The sequence below is a fragment of the Ovis canadensis genome, chromosome 23 (genome assembly GCF_042477335.2).
Source record: "Ovis canadensis isolate MfBH-ARS-UI-01 breed Bighorn chromosome 23, ARS-UI_OviCan_v2, whole genome shotgun sequence".
Taxonomy (NCBI): domain Eukaryota; kingdom Metazoa; phylum Chordata; class Mammalia; order Artiodactyla; family Bovidae; genus Ovis; species Ovis canadensis.
Window position 1 is genome coordinate 74794748 of NC_091267.1, and position 25025 is coordinate 74819772.

The following is a 25025-nucleotide window of genomic DNA, read 5'->3' on the forward strand; positions in this document are numbered from 1 at the left end:
AATAATAGGCATCCTTTTTTCAAACTGGTAAGTGGGGATGTAGTAATTTAGTGGGTTTCTACCAGCACTTAAAAAATGGGATAGAAAATATCAGTGTAAGACAGAGTAAGGTTAAATACTGTTGCAAGAAACTTTTGTTTGTATGTGTGTATTTTGCATCTTCACTAGGTGGTCATGTGAAATGCATGTTGTACCCCTAGTTGCTACTAATGAAAAGTTTCGAAGTCCCTGCTTTAAGAGCTACCAGTCTTTTGAAGACAGATGAAGTTGTTAAAAGCATTACATTGTGTAGACACATCAGAAGTAATTTAGAGCATTTTGTTTGACACCTCTTAAGGATTTTGAGGGCCAGAAATCAGGGGGTTGTATAAAAGTTAAAGGATTTCACTGCGCTTAGGGTCTTAAGCTTTTGCATTTTTAATAGAGCACAAGTCACAGTACCTATCTGTATGAAAATGATTCGAATGCAGAGTAGCTGGTCCGCCTGCAAATACATGGACCTGGCGGCACCGATCCTGTGCTTCGCGTCAGGGACAGAATTTGGCTGTAAAATTTAAGGGTGTGCTGGGAATTACTGGGAAAAAAAAAGAAAACCAGAAGCAAAACAGAAAACCCTGAAGGAGCCAGAACAGACGGACAGAATGTGCCAGGGAAGAACAGAGGGATTGCTCTAGAACCAGGAAGCGGATCTGTCCCCCGCCGCCGTGGGAAGCTCTCCAGATGCTTCAGGGCAGGAGTCCTGTGTGAATGTCCTTCTCTGCAGCGTCACACTCTCTGCTGAGGAAAGGTTTGCGTGCTCTGCTGCGTGTTCCGTTATTTTAGGGATGGAGTTGGAAGTGTGTGTGGTGTGTGTGGTCTTCACACTGCCCAGCAGGTGCTCTGCTTGGCCTCCAGGGTTTTGGGGGAAGATGATATGAAAATGTCCTCAGGAAAATGCTTTATTATTTCTGCTTCAGGTACATTTTGGAGAATTGTATTAAGTACTCATGGGCTTTCTTGGGGCTTCCCTCGCGGCTCAGATGGCAAAGATCTCTGGGTTGGAAAGATCCCTCAGAGAAGGGAATGAGTACCCACTCCACTCTTCTTGTCTGGCAAATCCCATGGACAGAGGAGCCTGGCGGGCTACAGTCCATGGGGTCGCAGAGTCATACACGACTGAGCAACTGAACACTACCCCTTTCACATAGTGGGGTCTTTAAGATCAGTGAGATCCGGGTTTATTTCTGACTCTGCCACTAATTTCCCAAGTGGCGTTAGTGTCAAAGAACCTGCCAGCCAGTGCAGGAGACGAAAGACACACCGGTCTTTCGGAGCTTTCCTGGTGGCTGAAAATAGCAAAGATCCTGGGTTGAGAAGATCCCCTGGAGAAGGGAATGGCAACCCACTCTAGTATTCTTGCCTGGAGAATCCCATGGACAGAGGAGCCTGGCGGGCTACTGTCCATGGGGTTGAAAAGAGTTGGACATGGCTGAACCCACATGTGCACACACACGGCCACTAATTACTGTTTAACAGCAGCCAAGTAATTTGACTTTTCTCAGCTTCAGTTTGCCTTCTGTGAAATGGAGCAGGGGCATGGTGGGGGATCAGATGAAACAGGAAATAAGAAAGAGCTGTAGTCTCTACAGAGCACTTTACCGAAAGACAGCAATGACATGCAACTGCTTTCCTCTGGTCTTTATGAGAGGGTTGGGTTGTGAAGAGGGTTCCATGGATCAAAGTCTTCATGGCGTATTAAACAAGTCTTTTATGCAGTTACTGCAAAAATCTACAAGGGAGAAGCTTGAGGACGTTCTCCCATACCATACGGAGTTGATACCTAACTCAGTGCTTAAGGAATTTAACTCTGGAAGGTTTTGAAAGCAGAGGAGGGTAGGGTTTTACACCTCATTTATTGAGTAAAACTGTTATCTGGACTGGAGACATTTTACAGAATTAAAGCAGTTGCTCACTCTGATGGATATAACACGTAGACGATTAAACCAACTTGATCTGCTTTCTGCTGAAATATGTGGCTGTGTGACAGGCGTGTTTATTTCTTGAAGGGCGGGCATTGAATTTAATTTCCCCGAGACGATTATAATCAGAAATGCTTTTAGGCCAGTTGTTTGCTCTGTGGCCATTGACTGACAAGATGATTCAGTCAGGCTTGATTCAGTTCAAACTCAGTCTTTTGAAACCAGCCATGTAGTTTCAACTTAGTTTTATTTCCTGGAGGGGTAGAATGTGGGATCCCCCCACTCAGTTTCCCATGAAGAGTGTATAAGCTTCAATACAGGCAGATTTCAACACGATGAATAGACAAGTCTTTCTGGAAATCACTCCCGTGTTGTAAGGAGTTTCTAAATTCCTTTAGTAGTTTTCTCCGTGAGCATTCACTAGTCAGTCTTTTTTCCTTTTTCAAAACAAATTTCCTTCTTTTTTTCCTGGCCTAAAAATAATGCAAATATTCATGGGTTAATTTCTTTCCCTTTCATGGGTTTATGACTACATATCTCCTAGAGAAGTGTGTCTTTATGAGATCGTCAGAGTTCTCAGTTGGCCCTGTTCCAAAATGTTTTAGGGCAAATGCGTTTTAATGTTTTATAGTTCTACACTGGAGAAATCCTAACAGGGTACTTAAGTCAGGTGATAAAATGAAAGTCGTAAAAGTGCTTTAAAGAACTATGGCGCTGGAATGGGTTTCCTTCCTAGTTCAAAACCATTTCAGAAACTGCGTGAATGACCTTTATTTTCTTCTCTGTAGCACACACGACTGTAATTTCCCATGACTATTTATGGTCTGTACAGCCCTTTTCTAACTTCCTTTTTTTCTTTTTTTAAATGTCAACGGAATACGTGTTTCTTTAATGGAAAATGTTCTATTTGGGGGAAGCTGCTTTTCCTTAGCTATGTCGTGGAGGGGTGTGTGTGTGTAAGTAAGTGTGGGGGCTGCAAGATCAGAGAGTATTGAATTAGTGGATTGAAAGCTTGGAACGACAGTCTTGGTGGTGACTCCTGAATACAGAGCCTTCTTTTTATCCTTGATTAAAAATATCTGTACCTGTTATTCCAGAGTCTGTCTTTTTAAGGAAGATTTTATTCTTTTTTTAACTAAGGTATGGTAAAATAGTCCCGAATTGGAGGCAGAACGTGTCAAAGCTGGGGTTTCGCAATGAGAGAAAGTTGATTCGTTGACAGAGTGGTTCGTTCCAGGCAGGGGTTGGGGAACAAGGCAGCCTTGGCCTTGGTGGCTGTGGCAGGTGGGTCCTGTGGGCTGGACCGTCTCTTTGCTCGGTCACTGCAACCCCACAGTGGAGCGCCCGTGCTGGAGATCACCGGGACGCAGCAGGGTTGTCTGTCTGCCCAGGTCCTGCTCCGCCCTCTGCTTCTCTTTTCAGTGACTGGGAACCTGATCCCAGCAAGGATTCTGTTTCAGTTCTCCAGCTTTGCATTTTGCCTTCATCTGTGTTTCACAGTAACTAAGGAAGTAGCACAGGTTTTGACAGTTGTAGTTATTGGAGACGGAAATGGCAACCCACTCCAGTGTTCTTGCCTGAAGAATCCCAGGGACGGGGGAATCTGGTGGGCTTCCGTCTATGGGGTCGCACAGAGTTGGACACGACTGAAGCGACTTAGCAGTAGCAGTAGTCACCTCAAGTGTAAAAACATTCTTCATAGTTGTTCACACAATCATTTGGGTTACTGATAGCATGTATTAATACATATGTTTCCATGTAAATTTTATTAAAGTATAATATAAATACAGAAATGGGACCATAAGTATGAAGGTGTCAGTTGCTCACGCGTGATCAATTCTTTGCAACCCCATGGACTGTAGCCCGCCAGACTCTCTGTCCGTAGAGTTCTCCAGGCAAGAGTACTGGAGGGAGTAGCCCGTTTCCTTCTTCTGCAAGTATAGTACTTGATAAATTTTCTCAAAGTGAACATACTCATGTGACCAGCACCCAGATTAAGAACCAGAACGGTGCCATACTAGAAAAAATTAGAAGCTATCTTCCAGACACTGCCTCCCTTCCCTGATTTTTAATATTGTAGATTAGTTTTGCCTGATTTTGAACTCTGTAATTATGGAATCATGCAGTGTGTCCTGTTACCTAGATTCTCTTATTAGGATCATATTTTTTAGATTCATCCTATTGATACATGTAGTTCTTCATTTTCGCTACTATATAGTATTCCATTTTTTACTATAGAACAAATTATCTCTTGCAGTTGTGAATATAAGTCAGTAAAATATGGTTTATACAGCATACTGAAAAGGACTTAGTCACTGTGTGATTTAGTTATATTGTGATCTAACATCTAATTGTTTTATTGCTGTGAAAACTCTTTTATTTTAAAATAGGCAGTTGTGTTTCTCTTCCTTAAGACAGAACATCAGCTCTACCTTATCACTCTCCTTTCTACTCCCCAGCAGCTAAAAATATGACTTCCTTTTTCTTTTGTTCTTCCATAAAAATCTATTTCTAGGGAATTCCCTGGCAGCCCAGTGGTTGGGACTCTGTGGTCCCACTGCAAGGGGCAAGGGCTCCATCAGGGAGCTCAGATCCTGCGAGCCACACAGTGTGGCCAGGAAAAACAACCAAAGTTGATCTCTGTCTCTTTGTAGCTGACACATTCAGGTAATTACCGTGTTCAGCATAGATTGTGGAGGCATATATCTATATGCCTGCCAAAGCTAAAGCCTGCCTTTAAATTCGTGTTTCTAAGCCCAGTTTCCAGGAAAGCAGGTGTCCCTCAGGAAGCTCCTGGGTTTGCTGAGGATTGTGGAGCGGAGCTCTGGCTTCTCAGCGTGGTTGTGTTGTCTTTTGTCTTCGTAGCCTGAGATTCCTGAATGCGTCTGCAAACAAACTGGAAACCCTCCCTCCAGCCGCGCTCTCAGAGGAGACCAGCAGCGTCCTACAGGAGCTGTATTTGACGAACAACAGCCTCACAGATAAATGTGTGCCCTTGTTAACCGGACACCCCCATCTGAAGATTCTTCACATGGCCTATAACCGACTGCAGAGTTTCCCTGCAAGGTAAAAGAAGTTTAGAGTGACAGCCTTCGTTGCATTTCTGAAAATGGGTTCATAGATGGAAAGGCAAAAACTAAAATGTTTAGTTTCCAAATAGTGTAAAGCTTGCTCCTCTTTTCTGTAAGCCATTATCAGTGTTCCGCTAAAGAGGGATGTGTTTAGCTTTCTAATATGAATGTATCCAAGGACCCCTTTGCTAGACTGCTCTTATGATTTTGAAACAAAGTATGTTATTTACAAGGTATGTTTTTCTTTTGCTTCCTATTAACCAGTCAAATTAATTTTTAAAAAAATAGCATAGTATGGCAAGTGAGAATTAGAACGTTAACTAGGAACCTGAAGGTTCTTAATTAGCAAATAGCTTTGTATTTGTGTTTATGGTATAAGAAGCAGTGGTGGCTTATTTGATCATAGAAACTGTGACACTGGAAATAATTTATGGCTCTCAGAAAATTCCACTTTTAAGTCTATTTTAATTTGAATTTGTAATCTGGGAAACAGTAGCACTGTATCTTGCCTTGAATGAATCTGCACACCGAGCCTGCCGTGGAGGACTTACTCTGCTTCTGTGTCATTGGCATTTATCCATTTAACAAGTCAGGTCCTAGAACTCACACCCACACATCAAAGAAGCAAACGCTAACCCCTGTGGTATTGTGCTGTTAACTAACTGCAGCTTAGCATTGGGCCAAAGCTGGATGCTGGCACAGCCTCCCTCTGTGGCCTTCAAGGTCAGCAGTCTGTTGAAGCCCTTCCTGAAACGGGGAGGCCCGCATGCGCATCGCCGTCTGGTGCTGCTCTGTTGCGTAGTGTGCACTTAATTTCTTCCGCTCATCTGATGTTGATGTTTAAGTTTTTCTTTCTTTTTTCAATTGTTATGTATTTTTCTTTTGCTATGGAATGAGCTGCTGTTTTTAGAAGAAATCCTGGTAGTCCCATAAGAATCACACCCTTGGAAGGGCTCCCCACCCTCTGTAAGGTGGTTAGTGACCAGGCACAGCAGTCCCCTCAGGCTCTGAGGGTTCCCCCGAGCGACCCAGGCCACTGGTGGCTGCCCTAAATACAGAAACTTGGGTTTTTTCCCACCTTCATTCTATGTTGAGGCATGGAAATTTCTTTAACATTTTCTTCCTTGGGCCTGATTTCCATATTTTGAATCTTTCATGCCTGTTACTTATTGATTTCTTCCCATTTCTTTTCAAAATATGTGACATATTCAAACAACAATCTCTTACAAATTCAGGCTGTCAGAGACGGATTACTTCACAGTCGGTACATACAGGGGTGTTTGTAGCGTACCCTAACACTATGTTGAATGTGTATGATATTAAAAGATCTAATTTCATAAGGTGAAAACTTAGTTCTTGTATCTTTGCTATATATCTTCAAGTAATCAAATAAAGTAACTTTATGTTTGAGAGAGAACAGAAGGGCAATAAAGGGTTTCTTGCTAAATTGTTTGGATAGTTTATTGTGACAAGTGAAACTGCAGCAGGCAGGTAAGATACCAGTAACTGTGGTGCCTGTTAAGACTCTGGCATCACCCGCAGTGGAAAAGGGGTCAGAGGAGTGGTAGATGCGTGTGGGGCTGGGGGTGGGGGCGGGGGAACTTTCCCCCTCTAGATTTACAGAAAATATAGGAAACCCCTAACTCTGGAATTTTTCTTTATTTGCTTACTGTAATTATTGATTAATATAACAAATGTTAATTCTAGACTATAAGGTTAATTCTAGACTGTACAGTCCATGGAATTCTCCAGGCCAAATACTGGAGTGGGTAGCCTTTCCCTTCTCCAGGGCATCTTCCCAACCCAGGGATCGAACCCAGGTCTCCTGCATTACAGGTGGATTCTTTACCAGCTGAGCCATCAGGGAAATTATATTCGGGTGTGTTATTAAGGTAAAGTCAGAAAGGTGCTTTCTTTGTAGATTTTAGCAGAAGTTGAAAGAAATGTCTTTGGGTACAGATTGAATTTGGCTCAGCCAGAAGATCTCTCAGTGGCTCAGACAGTAAAGAATCCACCTGCAATGCAGGAGACCTGGGTTTGATCCCTGAGTGGGGAGGGTCCCCTGGGGAAGGGAATGACTACCCACTCCAGTATTCTCGCCTGGAGAATTCCATGGACAGAGGAGCCTGGTGGGCTACAGTCCGTGGGGTCTCGAAGAGTCGGACACGACTGAGTGACTGACACACTCACGCAGACAGTCTCGAGGTGACCGGGCGGCCCATCAGCATCCTCCTCATCACTGCCGCTTCCTTATCACATGTGATGCTGGAGGAATTTGCGGAGTGGGTTTCAGGAGAAAGCATATCTTCATATAAGCCTTCTCTCTTCTCCTCTGTATCCCCGTGAGGTCTCAGTGCCAGTACAAAGAAACCCTGCTCTTACACTACGCTCTTTAAAGCGCATATACTAGATTAATGCAGACTTTTGACCCTTTCAAGTAGGATTTTCACTGAAGTTCAGACTAAGCCACATAGCAAAGTGATTGTTGCCAGGGTAACTTAATTCACACACGGAGTTTTAATAGGAAACGGACATCCATTTTTCTTCTTATTGCCAATTTAAAGAATTGAAGCTAAGACTTTTTGTTTTGTAGTAAGAAAAGCGTGTATGTTAGTTTCTCAGTCATATCCAGCTCTCTGCGACCCCGTGGACTGTAGCCCACCAGGTTCCTCTGTCCTTGGAATTCTCCAGGCCAGAGTGCTGGAGTGGGTTGCCATTTCCTACTCCAGGGGATCTTCCTGACCCAGTGATTGAACTCGGGTTTCTTGCATCTCCTGCGTTGCGAGCAGAGTCTTCACTCTCTGAGCCACCAGGGAAGCCCCTGCAGTAAGAAAGGAGGCGTTAAAATCCTCTGATCCTCAAAAACAGCAGCGAAAAGGTGATTCAGCAAATCATTCGTTACAATGATTCCAAGTGAGTCTTTAAAGAATCTTCAGACTAAATTACCCTTTGGTTCTCGTTATCTATTATTAGTATTTTCTTTTTGAATTTCTTTCTAGTTGTTTTGTGACTTGCCCACCTTGGATTTTCTCTTTTTTTAGTAAAATGGCAAAACTGGAGGAACTTGAAGAGATTGACCTCAGTGGGAATAAACTGAAGGCCGTCCCAACGACCATCATGAGCTGCAGACGCATGCACACAGTGGCTGCTCACTCCAACTGCATCGAAGTCTTCCCCGAGGTTATGCAGCTCCCGGAGATCAAGGTACGTGGCCAAGCCCGTGACCCCAGGCGTCAGGCCGCAGACGTGCTTCCTGTGAGTCACTGGCTCCGGATACTGGCTCCCCCCGGGTCTCCTTGGGGTGAAGACGCCTCTGTTGTTCTTGCTGCATCCTCCTCGCTGCTGGGCCACACTGCTGAGCTAAACGAGGGGGGAAACCGGAAAACAAGAAGCCCTATGCTGGGAGTGGGGAAGGTGGCTCAGAGGCCAAGAGTCTGCCTGTAGAGACACTGGAGGCCGGGAAGACGCCCTGCAGGAGGGAACGGCACCCGCTGCAGTGCTCTTGCCTGGGGCCCCATGTCCACAGGGGCCTGGTGGGCTACTGTCCGTGGGGTCACGCGGGATGGAGCACTACTTGCGACTGGACACCAGCCGCGTGGCCGCCTCACTCGTGCCCATCTGTCTAACAGCACCTGTCGCACCTTTCTCCAGGGTGTCTGAGACTCAAAGACTGAGCCGGGCGTGATAGGAGTTTGAAAGAGCCAGCAGCACCCCGCACCCCACACCCCGATTAGACAGCAGCATCCCCGCGGCACTGTGGCCTACTAGTAATTGCCTGTGCACATGTAGTCTCACTGCTGTTCCAAGACCAGACGTGCGCTTTAGTTGAATGACGCTGGCAGGACAAGTGGTATCTCCCATTCGGTAGGCAAGGAAGCCGAGGTGCCGCAAAAGAAGGTGGAAGGTGGTCTGTGTCAGTGAAGAGGCAGCTTGGTGGCAGAGGCTTTCTGCACCTCGTGACTGTGAGCAAACTAGTTCACTAGCAGGAACGTCATCTAACAGCTTTTTTGGGGGGGGAGCACAGAGTGTTCCTGCCTGGAGAATCCCAGGGACGGGGGAGCCTGGTGGGCTGCGTCTGTGGGGTCGTGCAGAGTCGGACACGACCGAGCGACGCAGCAGCAGCTGCCGAGTAAGAAGTGCTTTCATTCGCACCCCGGCATTTCTGATCATTAGTTTTATGCTTAATAAAGAAGGGACTCTGATTATAGATCTGGGATATGTTCTGATCTCCTAAAAAAGGAACAGATGTCATCCTGTTTGAAGTCACCTTGAATGGCATGGACGATTTTTCATCACAGGAGTGCATTACGTGGTTGAGGTGTGTACGAGCCATGTGATGTGTGTGTGTGTGTTTGCTGTAGGTCATGAAGTATTTTACTTTGAGCACTGTAATCTCATATATGACTGTGGCATTTTAGAATACTTAACTGAAAACTCACAGAATTTTTTTTTTTTTTTTTTTGCCATGCCGTCTGGCTCGCGTGATCTTAGTTTCCCAACCAGGGATGGAACCCAGCCCCTTGCAGTGGAGGCACAGTCGTAACCACTGCACCACCAGGGAAGTCCCAGAAGTATTGTGTTTTCACTTTATAGTACGTCTTACTGGGGGTTAAGAGGTGGGCTTCTGAAAGGAATAGATCCAGAGCTGGATTCCAGCTCAAAGTCACTGACCTGTTCTGCTTCCGCATCTGTACGACGAGGGAAGGCGCGGCGCAGAGTCGCAGCGTTGCCGTGCGGATGCAGTGGGACAGGGCACGCAGAGCATCTGAGAGAGAAGCAAGAACTCTGGTGAGGGCACGCGGCGTGCACCGCTGTTAGCGACGAGGCCTCCACGGGTCGGCTCTGACACTGGTTATACGGAGCAGCTGTCTCGGCGGATGAGCAGCAGAATCCAGGAAGCCTGTCACTTAAGCACAGACTTCTCTGACTCCAGCACTGGAGCTGTGCTGACAGCTGAGCCTGCCGGGGGCTGCTTGCTGGCCAATCCTGGGACGGGGTGTGGTGCGTCTCGGGGGCTCATTAAACAGGGCCCTGTGCACCCCAGCGTCACGGTTAACCTCCCGTGCACTACTCTTATTTTCTGCACCTGCCTTTTAACGTTATTGGACTCCTAGCTGTAGATTCTTTTGTTTTTAAGCATCTGGTTTAAAACGCAGATGGACGTTTACAGGTTTCAGGTTTTGACTAGGTTTTGCATGATGTGAATGTTGTCCTGCAAAAGCAGACTTTCTCTTTGGCCCTTGCTCCTCGCCTGGGCGCTCGGCTTCAAGTCGGCGTGTTGTGTCTTGTTTCACCCCTTCCCTGCCCTCTGTGCCCTGCTTGACGCCCCTGCGTCGGGGCGGTGTGTGGCCGGAGCTGCACCAGTGGCTTGCGGGGTCTCAGTTCCTCCCCTAGGGTTTAAACCCAGGGCCCTGGCAGTGAAAACCCGGCGTCCTAGCCGCTGGACCACCAGGGAAGTCCTACGGCCACTTTTAAGACTTTACTTTTGGTTTTATTTTTTAATAGGCTTTTTTTAATCCCCGATATTTTATCTCAGCATTTTTCTTATGTTAAAAATGCCCAGTCTTTCTGATCCAGCAGTCCCATGACCAAGAGATGTTTTGTTGTTGGGGTTTTATTTCGGGGGGTTGTCGGTGATGAGCAGTATCAAGTATCCTTTACATATAAAAGTATGAACTTTGCAGCCCTGGACAAACGGTGTTATTGAAAAAGTAATAGTTACATTGTTTGAGAACTCTGGATTGATATTTTAGTGTTATTTCATATGAGAAACAACTCATTCATATTTCATATGAGACTATTTTAAGCAGCTGTGTAAGTATTTACACACATTTAAACCATCCAAAAGGAAATTCCTGGTACAGTAGTGGCTGCAAACAAATGACAAGATACAGGAAATTCCTGGTAAAGTAGTGGCTGCAAACAGATGACAAAACACCTGAGTCGTCACTGCCAACTGAGCCCTGAAGCGTGCTTTTAATAGAAAAGAAGTCATTTTTTATAAGTGGAAATACGCCGCCGCTGCTGCTGCTGAGTCGCATCAGTCGTGTCTGACTCTGTGCGACCCCGTGGACGGCAGCCCACCGGGCTCCCCCGTCCCTGGGATTCTCCAGGCAAGAACACTGGAGTGGGTTGCCATTGCCTTCTCTAGCCTATGTTAAAATTTTGTTGTGATTCAGATGGTCAGAATCCATCTGCCTGCAATGCAGGAGACCCAGGTTTGATCCCTAGGTTTGGAGGGAAGATTCCCCTGGACAAGCAATGGCACCCCACCCCAGTATTCTTGCCTGAAGAATCCCATGAACAGAGGAGCCTGGCAGGCTGCAGTCCGTGGGTTGGCAAAGAGTTGGACGTGACTGAGTGACTGATACTAGTAATCCTAGATTATATTCTTAATGCTTCTTGAAAATAAAGTACAGTAATTGTAAGGTGTTTCATAAAACGTGTTAAAATTATTGCAATTATAAACATTAGCAGATAACATAAGTTAAAGAAGAATAAGGTCCCATTATATTTAGCTAGTTCTCTGTGAGCAGTCTCATCTTTTAAGATGTTAAAGGAGAGGGCTTGTTCACAGCTTTGTTACCAAAGCTTTAAAACCAATTATTTAAAAGGATAAACAAGTTTTCTTACTAAAATATATATACTAAAATGTAAATTTTGAAACTTGTAAAATTAGGCCATTATTCGCATACCCCTAGAACAGAGACCACATGTCTCCCCTGATCTTGGGTAAAACGTAGGTGTCGGCTTGCCTCATCTTGGTGCATTCGGCGACATCTTGCAGAGTGATCGTCAGGCAACAAATTCTCTCTGTGGGCCAGAAGGTCCTATAAGTTAGTAGGAAAAAAGTTGACTTTTTAGAGTTTTCTGGTGCGCTCAAATGCTCCCAGTCGTAGAAGCTTTGTTCCCTAGGATTACCGTCTTCACCATGGTTCGGCACTTTCTTCCAAACCCACCACCAGTCCTGGGTTCTGGAGCCGGTCGTGTTCTGTTCTGATTCTAAAATAGACACACCTCCTTCTGGGCACAGATCCACCGTCAGTCAGCTAGAGAGGAAAGCCTGGCCCTCGAGTCACCACGTCAGGCAGGCTCGGCTTGGCTGGTCCTTGTCTAGGCCCCGGTGCTGGCGGCCCAGGGAGCCCTTCTCACCCAGGGGCCCCTCACCTCACTCCACGGCCACCACGTCGATAGTATAGGAGCTTTGCACCAACACCCAAGCTCCTCGTTGAATTACTTCCCATTAGTGACGTATTCCTGCCATTTTTGAAGTGTGGTTTAAGCAGGTGAAATTAATGTGTGACAGAGCAGATGAAGTTTAAACACCATATACCAGCAACTACTGCTAAATTCTCCGTTTTCCTGTAGAGTCCTGATTCTGGCCACTAGGTGAACAGCATATTTTAAAATGTTTTAAGTTCTCCCCAGAAGGTTATTTTCATGTTTGTGCTGTGAAGTAATAAGCCATTTGGATACGTTGAGTGACGTCATCTCTAGGACTGTTGTTTTCACTGGGAAATGGAGTACGAAGCGTGTTTAATACGCTGCAGTCTTGAGGACAATGGATCCAGGAAGTTGGATTTCCCTTGGAATCGAGCCATGTTTGTTGTTTCTGAAGTGGGAAGAGAGTGAGAGAACCAGCTCAGTCGTAAAACACAAAGCACATGGGGAAGCGGCAGGCGACAGCGGGTGAAAGAAGAGGCATAAAGTCTTCAGAGAGGAGGGCGAGGGAAGTAAGGACATGCCAGGGACCAGGTTGCTGGCAGTTTGGGTTGGTGCCATCTGTGGGGTCGCACAGAGTCGGACACGACTGAAGCGACTTGGCGGCAGCAGCAACTGACCTTCTAGACTCAAGAGGTCGCCCAGGAACTGAAATCTCCAAAAACCAGGAAGCAGGAACAGTTGTCTTTTGGGTCCTGGAGTCTGGGTATTCGTTATTTAGGAATTCTTCTAAAATTTGGGGAATCTGGCACCCATTCCTGTTTGGAACAGAAGCTTCGGAAAAGGCATGACACAGTGTCTCCCAGGACAGGGCCGCAGAAGCCGCTTTTCTCTCTGCCTCCCTGGACTCACAGCCCACAGGAAATCTGGGCCTGGTTTCCTCTCAGAGGAAAGCGGGAAGTGGGCACCCTCTCTCTCCCTCAGAGTCGGGGTAAAGTATTGACTCACACAGATTGGCTTGTTTTTTTAACTCAAGTTTGAAAAATTATTTCAGCAGGTCTTTTAAGCACGAAGCCACGCCCTTTCCAGCCAAATACTGCTTCTGTCTTATGAAGTGGGCTCTGTGTACATGCAGGTAGACAGCTGGCCCTCTGAGAGTCCTGTGTGTGAGACGCGTCCCTTCAGAGGCACCTCGGGGAGAGGAGCACTTGTGGCCCTGTGTCCTCAGAGGGCTTGGTGGGGAGTAGGCACTGCCAGGTCTCGACAGTCTCCTCAGAGGGGAGTGGGCACTGCCAGGGTCTCGACAGTCTCCTCAGAGGGGAGTGGGCACTGCCAGGGTCTCGACAGTCTCCTCAGAGAGCGTGGCGGGCAGTGGGCACTGCCAGGGTCTCGACAGTCTCCACAGAGGGAAGTGGGCACTGCCAGGTCTCGACAGTCTCCTCAGAGGGAAGTGGGCACTGCCGTGGGCTCGACAGTCTCCTCAGAGAGCGTGGCGGGGAGTGGGCGCTGCCAGGTCTCAACAGTCTCCTCAGAGAGCTTGGCGGGGAGTAGGCACTGCCAGGGTCTCAACAGTCTCCACAGAGGGGCGTGGGCACTGCCATGGGCTCGACAGTCTCCTCAGAGAGCGTGGCGGGGAGTGGGCATTGCCATGGGCTCGACAGTCTCCTCAGAGGGCTTCGCGAGAAGTGGGCACTGCCAGGCCTCAACAGTCTCCTCAGAGGGCTTGACAGGGAGTGGGCACTGCCAGGTCTCGACAGTCTCCTGTCCACGGGGAGAAGAGGTGAGATCACATGCCCTGAAGTCTGGAATAGGACCTGCAGTCATCTGTAAACTTCTGTGACGTCTCCTTTCTGATCTAAAATTACATGCTAATTTTGTGTTCTACTCTGTTACCATTTCTTTTAGTTTTAAGATAAAAGTGAAGGCTCCATCGTCTTCTTAGTAACACTGATGCCCCCAGGTGTCCTGGTGTTCTGTAACTCTGTGATATACCACTGAGTCTCCCCAAGGGCACACATAACCAGTGTCAAGAAGAAATGGTGGAAAGGAATTGCTTAGCTTATATATAGGATGCATTTCATTAAAGTTGGGTTTTAGAAATAGTTTTGGTGCTTAAGGGAATTTACTATTTGCAGGAATGGAATAGTAGTTGGTGGATTGAGGATTTTTTCGAAAAAAGTTTTACCCTGATGGTCATTTTTGTCAAGATGTTGCCAATAAGGTTTCCTAAATCTAAAATCCAGTTGAGAAAAATCAGAAATACTGTGTATAAACTTAAAAGAAAGGGTCTTTACAAATTAATGGAGAAGGGAATGGCAACCCAGTCCAGTATTCCTGCCTGGAGAATCCTATGGACAGAGGAGCCTTGTGGGCTGCAGTCCATGGGATTGCAAAGAGTCAGACGCAACTGAGCAATTAACACTTTTACAAATTGAAGTTCTTTTGCTTATTCAGTCAGCAAGCATTTGTGAAAGACTGTTAAAAGAACAGGAAATAGTGCTTGTAAGCAAAGCGCTCACTATCTGTGCTAACACCAGAGGCTGGGACCAGATAGCAACGTCCTGTGATTTTTAGGAATACACCTCCTTCAGCGTGCACAACTATACTGGGGGTGTCTCTCTGCTCAGTCTGCCCTCAATGGGGTGAGTTGCCTTCTCCTGGAGAAGCAGTCACATTAAAACCACACCATTTCCTTTGCAGTGCCGCTTACTCTAGACTGAATCGAACCTAAGCGTGCACATTGCAGTCCCACCCTAACAGATCCATTAAGACCCATCCAGCTACTCAGGCAGCAAGTGATTGTCTGCGCCGCGGTGGTCAGTCATCTGTTTGTTTCTCCTTGTGGTGAAAGCGTCGGTGAGCTTCTGCTTTGTGCAGCCTGCTAAACACGCACCCGACATGGGAGGAGACGCAGCGAGGATAGCGTGAAGAGTTCCCTTCACAGGGGACGGTGTGCCAAGGCACAGACGGGTGAGAACAGGTTGGCGCGAGCATTCACTCTGACAGCTGGACAGCACGTGAGAGGAGGCAGGTGCTGAAAGGCGGGCTGAAGGCCACAGCCGACCAGCTGAGGACCTCGGGCACAGGTTGAAGGGTGGCAGGGCGGAGGAAAGACTGAGGCTGGAGTGGAATGAGGTAGAACAAGCCACGGCAGAAAGCCGCCCTGGCAGCACCGTGAGCAGCGGCTCGGGGGGAAGGGAGGCTGAAAGCAAAGCTGGGCAGCGGCCCTCGTCCTCAGGGCAGACGTGAGGTCGGAACAGGATGGTGGAAGTAGACGGTGAGGGACTGGCTGCAGGGAGCTCAGGACTGGTGGCCGGGTGGGCCTGGGGGGGCTGGTGCGTGAGCCCGGCTGTTAGGATCTGCACCGCCGTCCCCAAGGCCAACTTTATAAGTGATACCCCGCTGAACTCGTTTATAATCGTAATTTAAAGAAGGAGCGATTTTATGTCTATGGAATCGTAAAAGTTTACATCTTTAAAGGTAACATTAAAAAACGTTGCTAACCAATCATAAAATTCAGTGATGTTCCACGATGTCTTTAATCTTCCCCCTTAATACATACTCTGACCTCCGAATTCGTGTGTCAACTGTTTAGCCTTTTACATTACCCACACCTGTCAGTCCTTAAGCTCATGTTTCATCACCACCAGGAGATTGTATTGACACTGTGGGATGTGTTCTTTTCTCTGTACTGATGTATACAGACCATGCTACCAGAATAGCCCACTGTGAAGCAGTATTGTCAGAGTTTCATCCAGGTCCAGGTGACATGCAGCCATCATGTGTAATTGGGAAAACAGCCAACAGGAGGAGATGGCCACATCCCTGTTACTAACATTTAGATCAAGTGAACTCTTGAGAGTGGAGATCTAGAGTAAGTGAAATGTAATGAAATTGTACCTACATTTATGATTTTTATATTAATAATAAGGCTAAAGAAAGATACAGAATTCTAACACTGTGTTCAGATGTTAAAGGGTGGTGGTGGAGTAGTCACTAAGTCGTGTCCGACTCTCTGAAACCCCAGGGACTGTAGCCCGCCAGGCTCCTCTGTGCATAGGATTCTCCAGGCAAGAATACTGGAGTGGGTTGCCATGCCCTCCTCCAGGGGATTGTCCCAACCCAGAGAGTGAACCCAGGTCTCCTGCATTGCAGGCAGACTCTTTATCGTCTGAGCCCAGGGAAGCCCTGGTTTGTTGTAAATGTTTAGGGCTGAACCGCAGTCAGACACAGTTCCTGCGTTTCGCTCTCATAGTGCAGTGAATCGTCAGAGCGATTCTCCTGCAACAGAGCCTTAGAGCCGCGTGAGCCACTTCTGCAGGCCGTGTCTTCTCGTTTCCACTTTTCCTTCAGTGTGTAGACCTGAGCTGTAACGAGCTAAGTGAAGTCACGTTACCAGAAAACCTGCCTCCGAAGCTGCAAGAGCTGGACCTGACTGGAAACCCCCGGCTCGCCCTTGATCACAGAACCCTGGAGCTGCTGAAGTAAGTCCTTGTGAGGCGCTGCCCCGCCCTGTTCCCTGAGGCGGATGCTTGCTGCTCGGTGCAGACAGGAAATGGGATGGGAGGCGTCTGACGTACGTGGTCTGTCTGCTCAGACTTGGAGTGAAGGGATTTGTGAGTCTGTAGGTGACCAAGATGGATGGACAGCCAGAAAGTTTTTTCAGATAATTGGATACTCATGTCCTCCCAGAAGGTTTTTGAGAAAGTGTCCAGACAAAAAGGAGATGAGAATGATGAAAGCAAAGTAGAAAGGGAGATTTAAAGACACAGGAGACCTCAGCCCTCTCCACTGTTCTACCAGGACACAGAGCCTTGGCCCAGGCCCTTCAGGGTGTCCAGACCTTAGTGTTTTCATCTTTAAAGGAGGTGGTCTACACACTGTTTAAATGACTTTTCAGAACTAAGAATATACGGATTATCAAGACATATTTCATCCTTATACAGATAACTTTTAGTGTTTACAAATATCAAATGTCATTTTGTGTTAAAAATGTATAAAAATTTGTTAATAAATGGAAGCAGCTCTTTGGAGAAAAATAAAAGTCAAATTTCTATTGCACACCAAAATAAACTCCAGCTAAATTAAAGAGTTAAATCTATAACATGAAATAATTTTTAAAAGTAAGAAGAAATCATATAAATATATTCACAAACCAGAAAATAACTTTTAAGGCCAAAAAAGAGCGTGGGGGAATCACAAGGGAAGTCAGTATGCATAGATTGGTTTTGATATTTATGTTATATATAGTTATGTATGAGTCAGTAATGCTAAGTACTCATTCAAGCAGAGAATAAGCAAAGGACATTAACGTTTAATAAAGTACAGATAGTTACATGGAAAGATCAACGTGCAGCTTTATTGTGTATCAAGGAAATAGTAAATGAAATATTTTAATGATAACATTTTTCCCCTCAAATTAGTGCTGATGGAGGATTGTCCATTTATATAACTTTTTAAAAAAGCCATTGGCTATCTGTGTCAGACTTTAAAAGGTATTCGTATACCTAAATCAAGGTTTTCTGTGGTAAAAATTTTATTCTAAAAGATAATCAGAAATTTGTTCATTGTAGGCATAGGGATAGTCATCAAGATGCTTCTGATTACGCTTAGGGTGAGTATAAAATCACACAGGGAGACTTTCATGATGGACTTAGAAAAAAATGCAGAACCATATAGATGATGGAATGACCCCACTGTTATACAGGCCTAGGACAGGGCCTGTTAAGTTCTCTACCGCAGAATGCACGCTACTAGAGTGCCCAGAGCGCCCTCCGTGAAGCCCTCTGGCTCCGGACTTGAAACGGATAGTGACAGACAGTGGCATCGTGGCACTCACTCTTCAGGCAGAAGCGCCACCCTCTGTTCAGTGTCTAGACGGTTGTGGCCCCTTCATCACTTGGTAGAGGTCCCACACCTAACGTGTAACTTAGACCCTCTGTCGAGGGCTGGCCGGTCTGTTCTCCACAAGGCAGTGTCAGTCCGTGTAGTGACCACTCCATGGGGTTAAGCTCCAGCTCCCAGACCCCCTCAGCCTCCCCTCAGGATGCGCACGAGTCTGCGCCCCGCTCACTTCAGAAGCTGGTGGTCGTGCTGTTCAGGAGGATGAATGCTGCTTCACCAGAAGGGGCTGGGGTCGGGGGAACAGGGTCATTCTTTTCTGTAATAATCAGGCGAGGAAATGGAATTGTTTAAAGGCTCTCTGTTCTTTTTGTTTGTTTGTTTGTTTGTTTGTTTTAAGTATAAAGGTCTTTAGAAAGGAACCTTCCATTTTTCTCTAGAGTTCAGAAACGTAAGTAGAAACTGCAGTGAGAGGCTGTGCGATACGCCTTAGGAAAGCCAGCGCATTGCTTACCGTGGTACATGGATCAAATCTGGTACCAGGTCACAAGGGAAGCAAACAAGAGCAGGTCTTTTTTAAATACCCCTTTTATCGATGTGTTTGAAAAGAAGATATATCCCACTGATGTAAAATGAGGTATTTTATTTCTGAACTTTCCATTGGCACCATCTGTGATATTTATGTTTCTCAGCTTTTTAGGATAAAGGAAAGAGTGAATGCTTTCTGGTAATTAAGAGTAGGAACTTCTGTTTAATGAAATAGTTTTAAATTTCAAAGAAATTGCCACCAAATATTTCTAGAATCAAAGTTAATATTATTAGATATTGATTTACTTCTGAGTTGACTGCTTCAGGAAAGGTATTCAGTGCTTATTGTATTTTGGAGTTAATGAGTGCCAACAGATAATTTAAATTCCTGGTCTCAGGACGGAAGTGTTTAGGTGTTGAGGTTATATGCCCTTTCTCTTCAGTAACGGGGGAAAAACTGGTGGCAGTTTACAGATGGGGATTTATCTCACCACGTGGTAGGCAGCCTTTCAAGAACCTGCTACGTATCTGTATGACTTCGTGTTCTTGGGCATTGACTCCTTTCTCGTAGGCTGGTTTTTAATGAACTGTGTTTAAGGGTTTACTCTTTTAATATTTCTGTTTGGGGTCCTGTTGGACCAACTACAGCATACCACAGCCAAGGTGAGGTAAGAACTTGTCTCCCCATTTATATATATGTAGCTAACATGAAATTTACTGAATTACCCTCTTTTATTTTATGATATTGGTCTCAGCACGGTTGGCTGTGCGCGTGAGGAAAGAATTGGAAGCGTCAGGGAGCGGCAAGTCCCCAGTAATGTTTTGTAAATATTTAAAGGGGGTGATGTGAGCAGGTATTGGATTTGAGGATGAATGCTGCAGAGCTCTCTCACGTCGCCCAAGCACAGTCTGGTTGTAGCTCAGGTTTCGTTCTTTCCACATCTGGGCTTCATGCTGTGAGAACACACCTATCTCCAGTAGTTCGTGTTCTCATGCCAAGGCTGAGAGCCTCTCATCCTGGCGGAGTGCAGCCGCCCCGGGCGGTGAGCGTGGAGGCTCAGCGCCCGCCACGGAGGCTGAGAAACTGGGCTCCGTGCTCCGTGCGTGCCCCTTGGGTCTCACTGCGATGAGCAGCTAGTTCTTGCTGCTGATAAACGTTTCACACCCATCGAACACAGCGAGAAACGGTAAGTACAGAGTGCTTCGGTGCGCCTCGTTTCTCAGGTAAAGGTAGCAACGAGCACCTGTTCTGCTTTAATGATTCCCGGCCCCTCCGTTTCTCTGATCAGTAATATCCGCTGTTTCAAGATTGATCAGCCTTCGGCAGGAGATGCTTCTGGAGCTCCAGCCGTGTGGAGCCACGGCTACACCGAAGCTTCAGGGGTGAAAAACAAGTAAGTTGAAACTTTGGAATGAGAACTGCTGCCCGCCCGCCTCCCCGCCGTAGCAGGGCAGAGAGAAGCCCGTCGCTGGCACACACTTCCCCATGCCACCTGTATTCCAGCATGCTTCCCCAGAGGGAGGCCACCACGTGACTTAGGCGGGAACATTAGCTCAGCCCCGCTTGGCACACAACCACCCTCTTTGTGAGAGAGGGTGCTAGGAGACGGTGTAACTGACACATTCTGTCTCTGTAGACTCCTGTGTTTGGAGAATGCATGAGTATTGAAACGCATCCCCACTCTTTTGAAAAGCCCCTTTATCTTTCTCTGAAGCCTGTTTATCAAGCAAAACAGGGATGGTATTAAAGCAGCAGAAGTAGCCTTGATTGTCCTCACGATCCCTAAAGGTGCTGACAGCATTTCTGTGGAGCTGTTTTTTACAGTCTCAATCAGCTCGTCAGGAGTGTAATGTCCGCTCTCTATAATGTCAGCTGTTTGTCTTGCCACCAGGTCCTGTCCATCTAAGTTCCTTTCTCTTCCCTCTTTTCACCAACCTTCCCTGTCTCACATGCAGATGTTGGTTTCTTGAGAATCGTAATCCTGCTCTGCAGGCTTGCTTTTTATAAAGGGGTGCTGATCATCAGTGCAGGTGAAGAATCCGCCTGCAATGCAGGAGACATAGGTTGACCCCTGGGGGGGAAGATCCCCTGGAGGAGAGCATGGCAACCCCCTCCAGTATTCTTGCCTGGGGAATCCCATGGACAGAGGAGCCTTGCGGGCTCCAGTCCAAAGGGTCGCAGAGAGTCAGATGCGACTGAGAGACTGCTCAGCAGTGGCAGAAAGGCCAAGGAGCCTGTAAATTAGAATAGTCGTCATTTAGTTAGCTAAGGCACAGGAACACCCAGCATTCAGAGCGAGCAGGCCGGAGGGGGACAGAAAGTGCAGGACAACCTCAGGAGAGCTAGCAGCCTTCAGCCCTCGGTGCTCATTGGAGTCAGGCAGGTGCGGAGCACTGAAGAACATTCGCCAACCGAGGACCATTAAACCAGAGTGTGTTAGAGCCTCCCCAGGGGACTCCAAGGGGCCTCCGGGGCCGAGCACTGCGGGGGCGCTTTCCTTCCTGGGAAGGAAAAGGTGGAACTGTGGCTGCCACACTGGCTGCTTTTCCGTGGGTCAGAAAGCAGAACGGAACTCACACTGGGTCTGACTCGGCAGTCCTTTCCTCTTTCCCTGAGAGTGTGATGTGGAATATTAGAGAAGATGTAGGCTTCCTTCACCACGTTAGGAAAAGTCCCTTCTATGCCTAGTTTGCTAAGAGTTTTTCTAACGTGCATCAGATTTTCTGTTACAGGCTTTTTCTGCATCAGTTGAGGTGATTGTATTTTTTCCTGTCTTGGTCTGTTGAGATAATGAATTGTATCAATTTTAGAATGTTGAATCCGTGGTGCCTTTTCAGGATGAGTTTCAGTGTGGTCGTGATGTATTACCCTTTTTATATTCTGCTGGGCTCACTCTTCTGCTAATTTGTTGATTATATCTGTATTCACAGTAATTTTTTTCTTGTGGTGTCTGATTTTGATATCAGGGTGATTGCTGGCCTCACCTCATAAACTGAGTTGAGAGAAGTATTTTGTCTTCAGGATTCCACAGTCTTCTGGAAGAGTTTCTATAGCCTTGATATTATTTCTTCCTAAATTTTTGCTAGTATTTGCCAATGAATTCCACCTGGGCCTGGAGTTTTCTTTGGTTTATAACTAAATGTGTGATTTCTTTAATATAGGATTATCTCTTTCTTCTTGAATGAACTTTAGTAATTTATGTCTGTCAAAGAATTTGTCCATTTTCATCTAGTTTTCAAATTTGTTGGCCATAATGTACCATTGTCCTAGGGTCTGTAGTAACGCCTCCCCTCTCCCTCCTGTCTGTAGGGTCTGTAGTAACGCCTCCCCTCTCCCTCCTGTCTGTAGGGTCTGTAGTAGCGCCTCCCCTCTCCCTCCTGTCTGTAGGGTCTGTAGTAACGCCTCCCCTCTCCTTCCTCTCTGTAGGGTCTGTAGTAACGCCTCCCCTCTCCCTCCTGTCTGTAGGGTCTGTAGTAGCGCCTCCCCTCTCCCTCCTGTCTGTAGGGTCTGTAGTAGCGCCTCCCCTCTCCCTCCTGTCTCATTCGCCGTTTCTCTTTCTATCCTGATCAGATCAGCTTCAGGTCTCTCAGTTTTATCGATGTTCTCAAAGAACCAGCTTTTGGTCTCATTGAATTTTTTTGTTGTTATCTTTCTGTTTTCTATTTCATTGACTTCCGCTCTTAGTTTTATTATTTTCTACTTGTTTGGATTTATTGTGCTTGTAAATTTCTAGCTTCTTAAGGAATAATTTTGGGTCACTGATTTGAGCTTAGGGTATTAATAGTCTAAGTATTTAGAGCTATAAACTTCCTCCTAACCAATTTCCCCAGTGTGGTTGGAGAACATGCTTTGAATCACTTGAATCTTTTAAAATTATTAAGGCATTTTCTGGCCCAAAACGTGGTTTATTATGGTATATGTTTTGTGTGCATTTGGAAAAAATCGGGTAGGCTGTCATTTAGATCGGGTTTGTTGAAAATGTTTTTCAAGTCTTGACTGTGCTCACTGATTTCCTGTCTGCCTTTCTGTCAGCGCCTGAGAGACTGTGATTATCTGGGTCAAGGTCAAGATTACAAGGCCAAGGTTGACCTTGTTCATTACGGCTTGTCTGTTTCTCCGTGTGGTTCTCTCAGTTTTTGCTTCATGTACTTCAGAGCTCTGTTATTAAGTGCATAAACATTTAGAATGTTAGTGTTGTGATGAACTGACCCTTTAATCACTATAAAGTAACTATTTCTGTAATATTCTTCATGCTGAAATATATTTGGTCTGATATTAATGTAGCTGCTCTGGCTTCCTTTTGTTTACTGTAGCATAGTATAGTTGACCCTTCAACTACATTGGAATACGAGGCACCAACCAACCATCAGAAATCCATGCGTCACTTTACAGTTAGCCCTTTCCATCCAAGGTTCCACATTTGCAGAGATTGTATAGGACTATAGTAGTATTAGAGGGAAAAAAAGCTAACATATAAGTGGACCCATGCAGTTTAAACCTGTGTTGTTTAGGGGGCCACTGTGTATCATTTCGAATCTTTTTTGCTTTTAACCTATTTGTCTCTTTATGTTTAAAGTATATTTCTTATTAGCATATGGTTCAGTCTTGCTTTTTAATATAATCTGAACCTTTTTGGGTAGTGCCTAGGCCATTTTCACACTTAATGAAATGCTGACATGCTTACGTTGACACCTGCCAGTTCAGTAACGTCTGCCTTCTGTCGCCTCGTCTGTTCTTGATTCTCCTTTCCTTCGTTCCTTTGGGTCATTTCCTATTCCTTGTTCTCTCTCGGGTTTGCGCTCACTGGTTCCACTCTGCGTGTGTGTGGCTTGCTTCGGATCTGCAGTGAACCTTGCCCTTGTTCATTGCGGCTCACCCTCTCACATACGGGGTGAGAGGCTCACGCTGTGTGCTTGCTCTCCCCCTCCTCGTCTCTGTGCCATCGCCGTCACGGTCTACCCTTGCTTCTGTTACCAACCCCAGGACACGTTATTATAGTTGTTACTTTAAACAGTTATTTCCCAAAGTATTTCTCCACTTCAGTATTGTCGACATTTTGAGCCAGATAATTATTGTTGTTGGAGAGCTGGGGAGGGATGGGGTGTCCTGTGCATTGCAGGATATTTAGCAGCACCTCAGCCGCTACCCCCGGGATGCCAGTATCACCCCCATCCCAGTCATTATCAGCAAAGACGACTCCAGGGGCAGAAGGTCCCCTGTTGAACCGCTGTCTCCTCTGTTTTTCAGCTGCACCGTGCAGCGTGTGGGATCCTGCTTTCCCCATGAGGGGTCAGGCCTGTGCCCCCTGTAGCGGAGGCGTCAAGTCTTAACCACGGACTGCCAGGGAAGTCCCGAGAAGCACCATCCTAACGTGATATTTAAAATTAAAAGGAAGCGTTTCTCTGTACTCGTCTGTGGGTCATTTCCGATGCGCTTCCTTCGTTTGTGTGGAACCAGATCTCCATCGGGCGGGCCATTCTCCTCTGCTCCACGTATTTCCGATTTCTTGCAGTGCCGATTTCTTGCAGTGCCGTCTTTCGTATGTGCGTCTGAAAACGTCCGTTTTGCACCTTCACCTTCGGAAGCTGTTCTCACTGGTTTAGGAAGCAAGGGTGACAATCTCCGTGTCAGTCTTGAAGACGCTGCTGCTCCGTCTTCCGCCCTGTTTCAGGACGAGAGCCCTGCTGTCTCTGCTCCTTGGTTCCGTGCAGGACACGCTTTGCCTCTGCCCCCCAGTTCAGTCCAGTCGCTCAGTCGTGTCCAACTCTTCGCGACCCCATGAATCGCAGCACGCCAGGCCTCCCTGTCCATCACCAACTCCCGGAGTTCACTCAGACTCACGTCCATCGAGTCCGTAATGCCATCCAGCCATCTCATCCTCTGTCGTCCCCTTCCCCTGCCCCCAATCCCTCCCAGCATCAGAGTCTTTTCCAATGAGTCAACTCTTTGCATGAGGTGGCCAAAGTACTGGAGCTTCAGCTTTAGCATCATTCCTTCCAAAGAAATCCCAGGGCTGATCTCCTTTAGGATGGACTGGTTGGATCTCCTTGCAGTCCAAGGGACTCTCAAGAGTCTTCTCCAACACCACAGTTCAAAAGCATCAATTCTTCAGCGCTCAGCTTTCTTCACAGTCCAACTCTCACATCCATACATGACCACAGGAAAAACCATAGCCTTGACTAGACGGACCTTTGTTGGCAAAATAATGTCTCTGCTTTTGAATATGCTATCTAGGTTGGTCATAACTTTCCTTCCAAGGAGTAAGCATCTTTTTAATTTCATGGCTGCAATCACCATCTGCAGTGATTTTAGAGCCCAGAAAAATGAAGTCTGCTGCTGTTTCCACTGTTTGCCCATCTATTTCCCATGAAGTGATGGGACCAGATGCCCTGATCTTCATTTTCTGAATGTTGAGCTTTAAGCCAACTTTTTCACTCTCCTCTTTCACTTTCATCAAGAGGCTTT

The 25025-nt window shown here is 46.4% G+C and overlaps 1 protein-coding gene across 1 annotated transcript in view; it reads left to right on the top strand.

The window, feature by feature from the left end:
- The window catches only part of PHLPP1 (PH domain and leucine rich repeat protein phosphatase 1), a 232283-nt gene that overhangs the window by 194325 nt on the left and 12933 nt on the right, over nucleotides 1-25025 (top strand). Inside the window, exons 11-14 of the mRNA XM_069569000.1 lie at nucleotides 4824-5024; nucleotides 8071-8233; nucleotides 16544-16674; nucleotides 19849-19953. Of these exons, the coding sequence (XP_069425101.1) occupies nucleotides 4824-5024; nucleotides 8071-8233; nucleotides 16544-16674; nucleotides 19849-19953 (600 nt within the window). The remainder of the gene's footprint in view (nucleotides 1-4823; nucleotides 5025-8070; nucleotides 8234-16543; nucleotides 16675-19848; nucleotides 19954-25025) is intronic.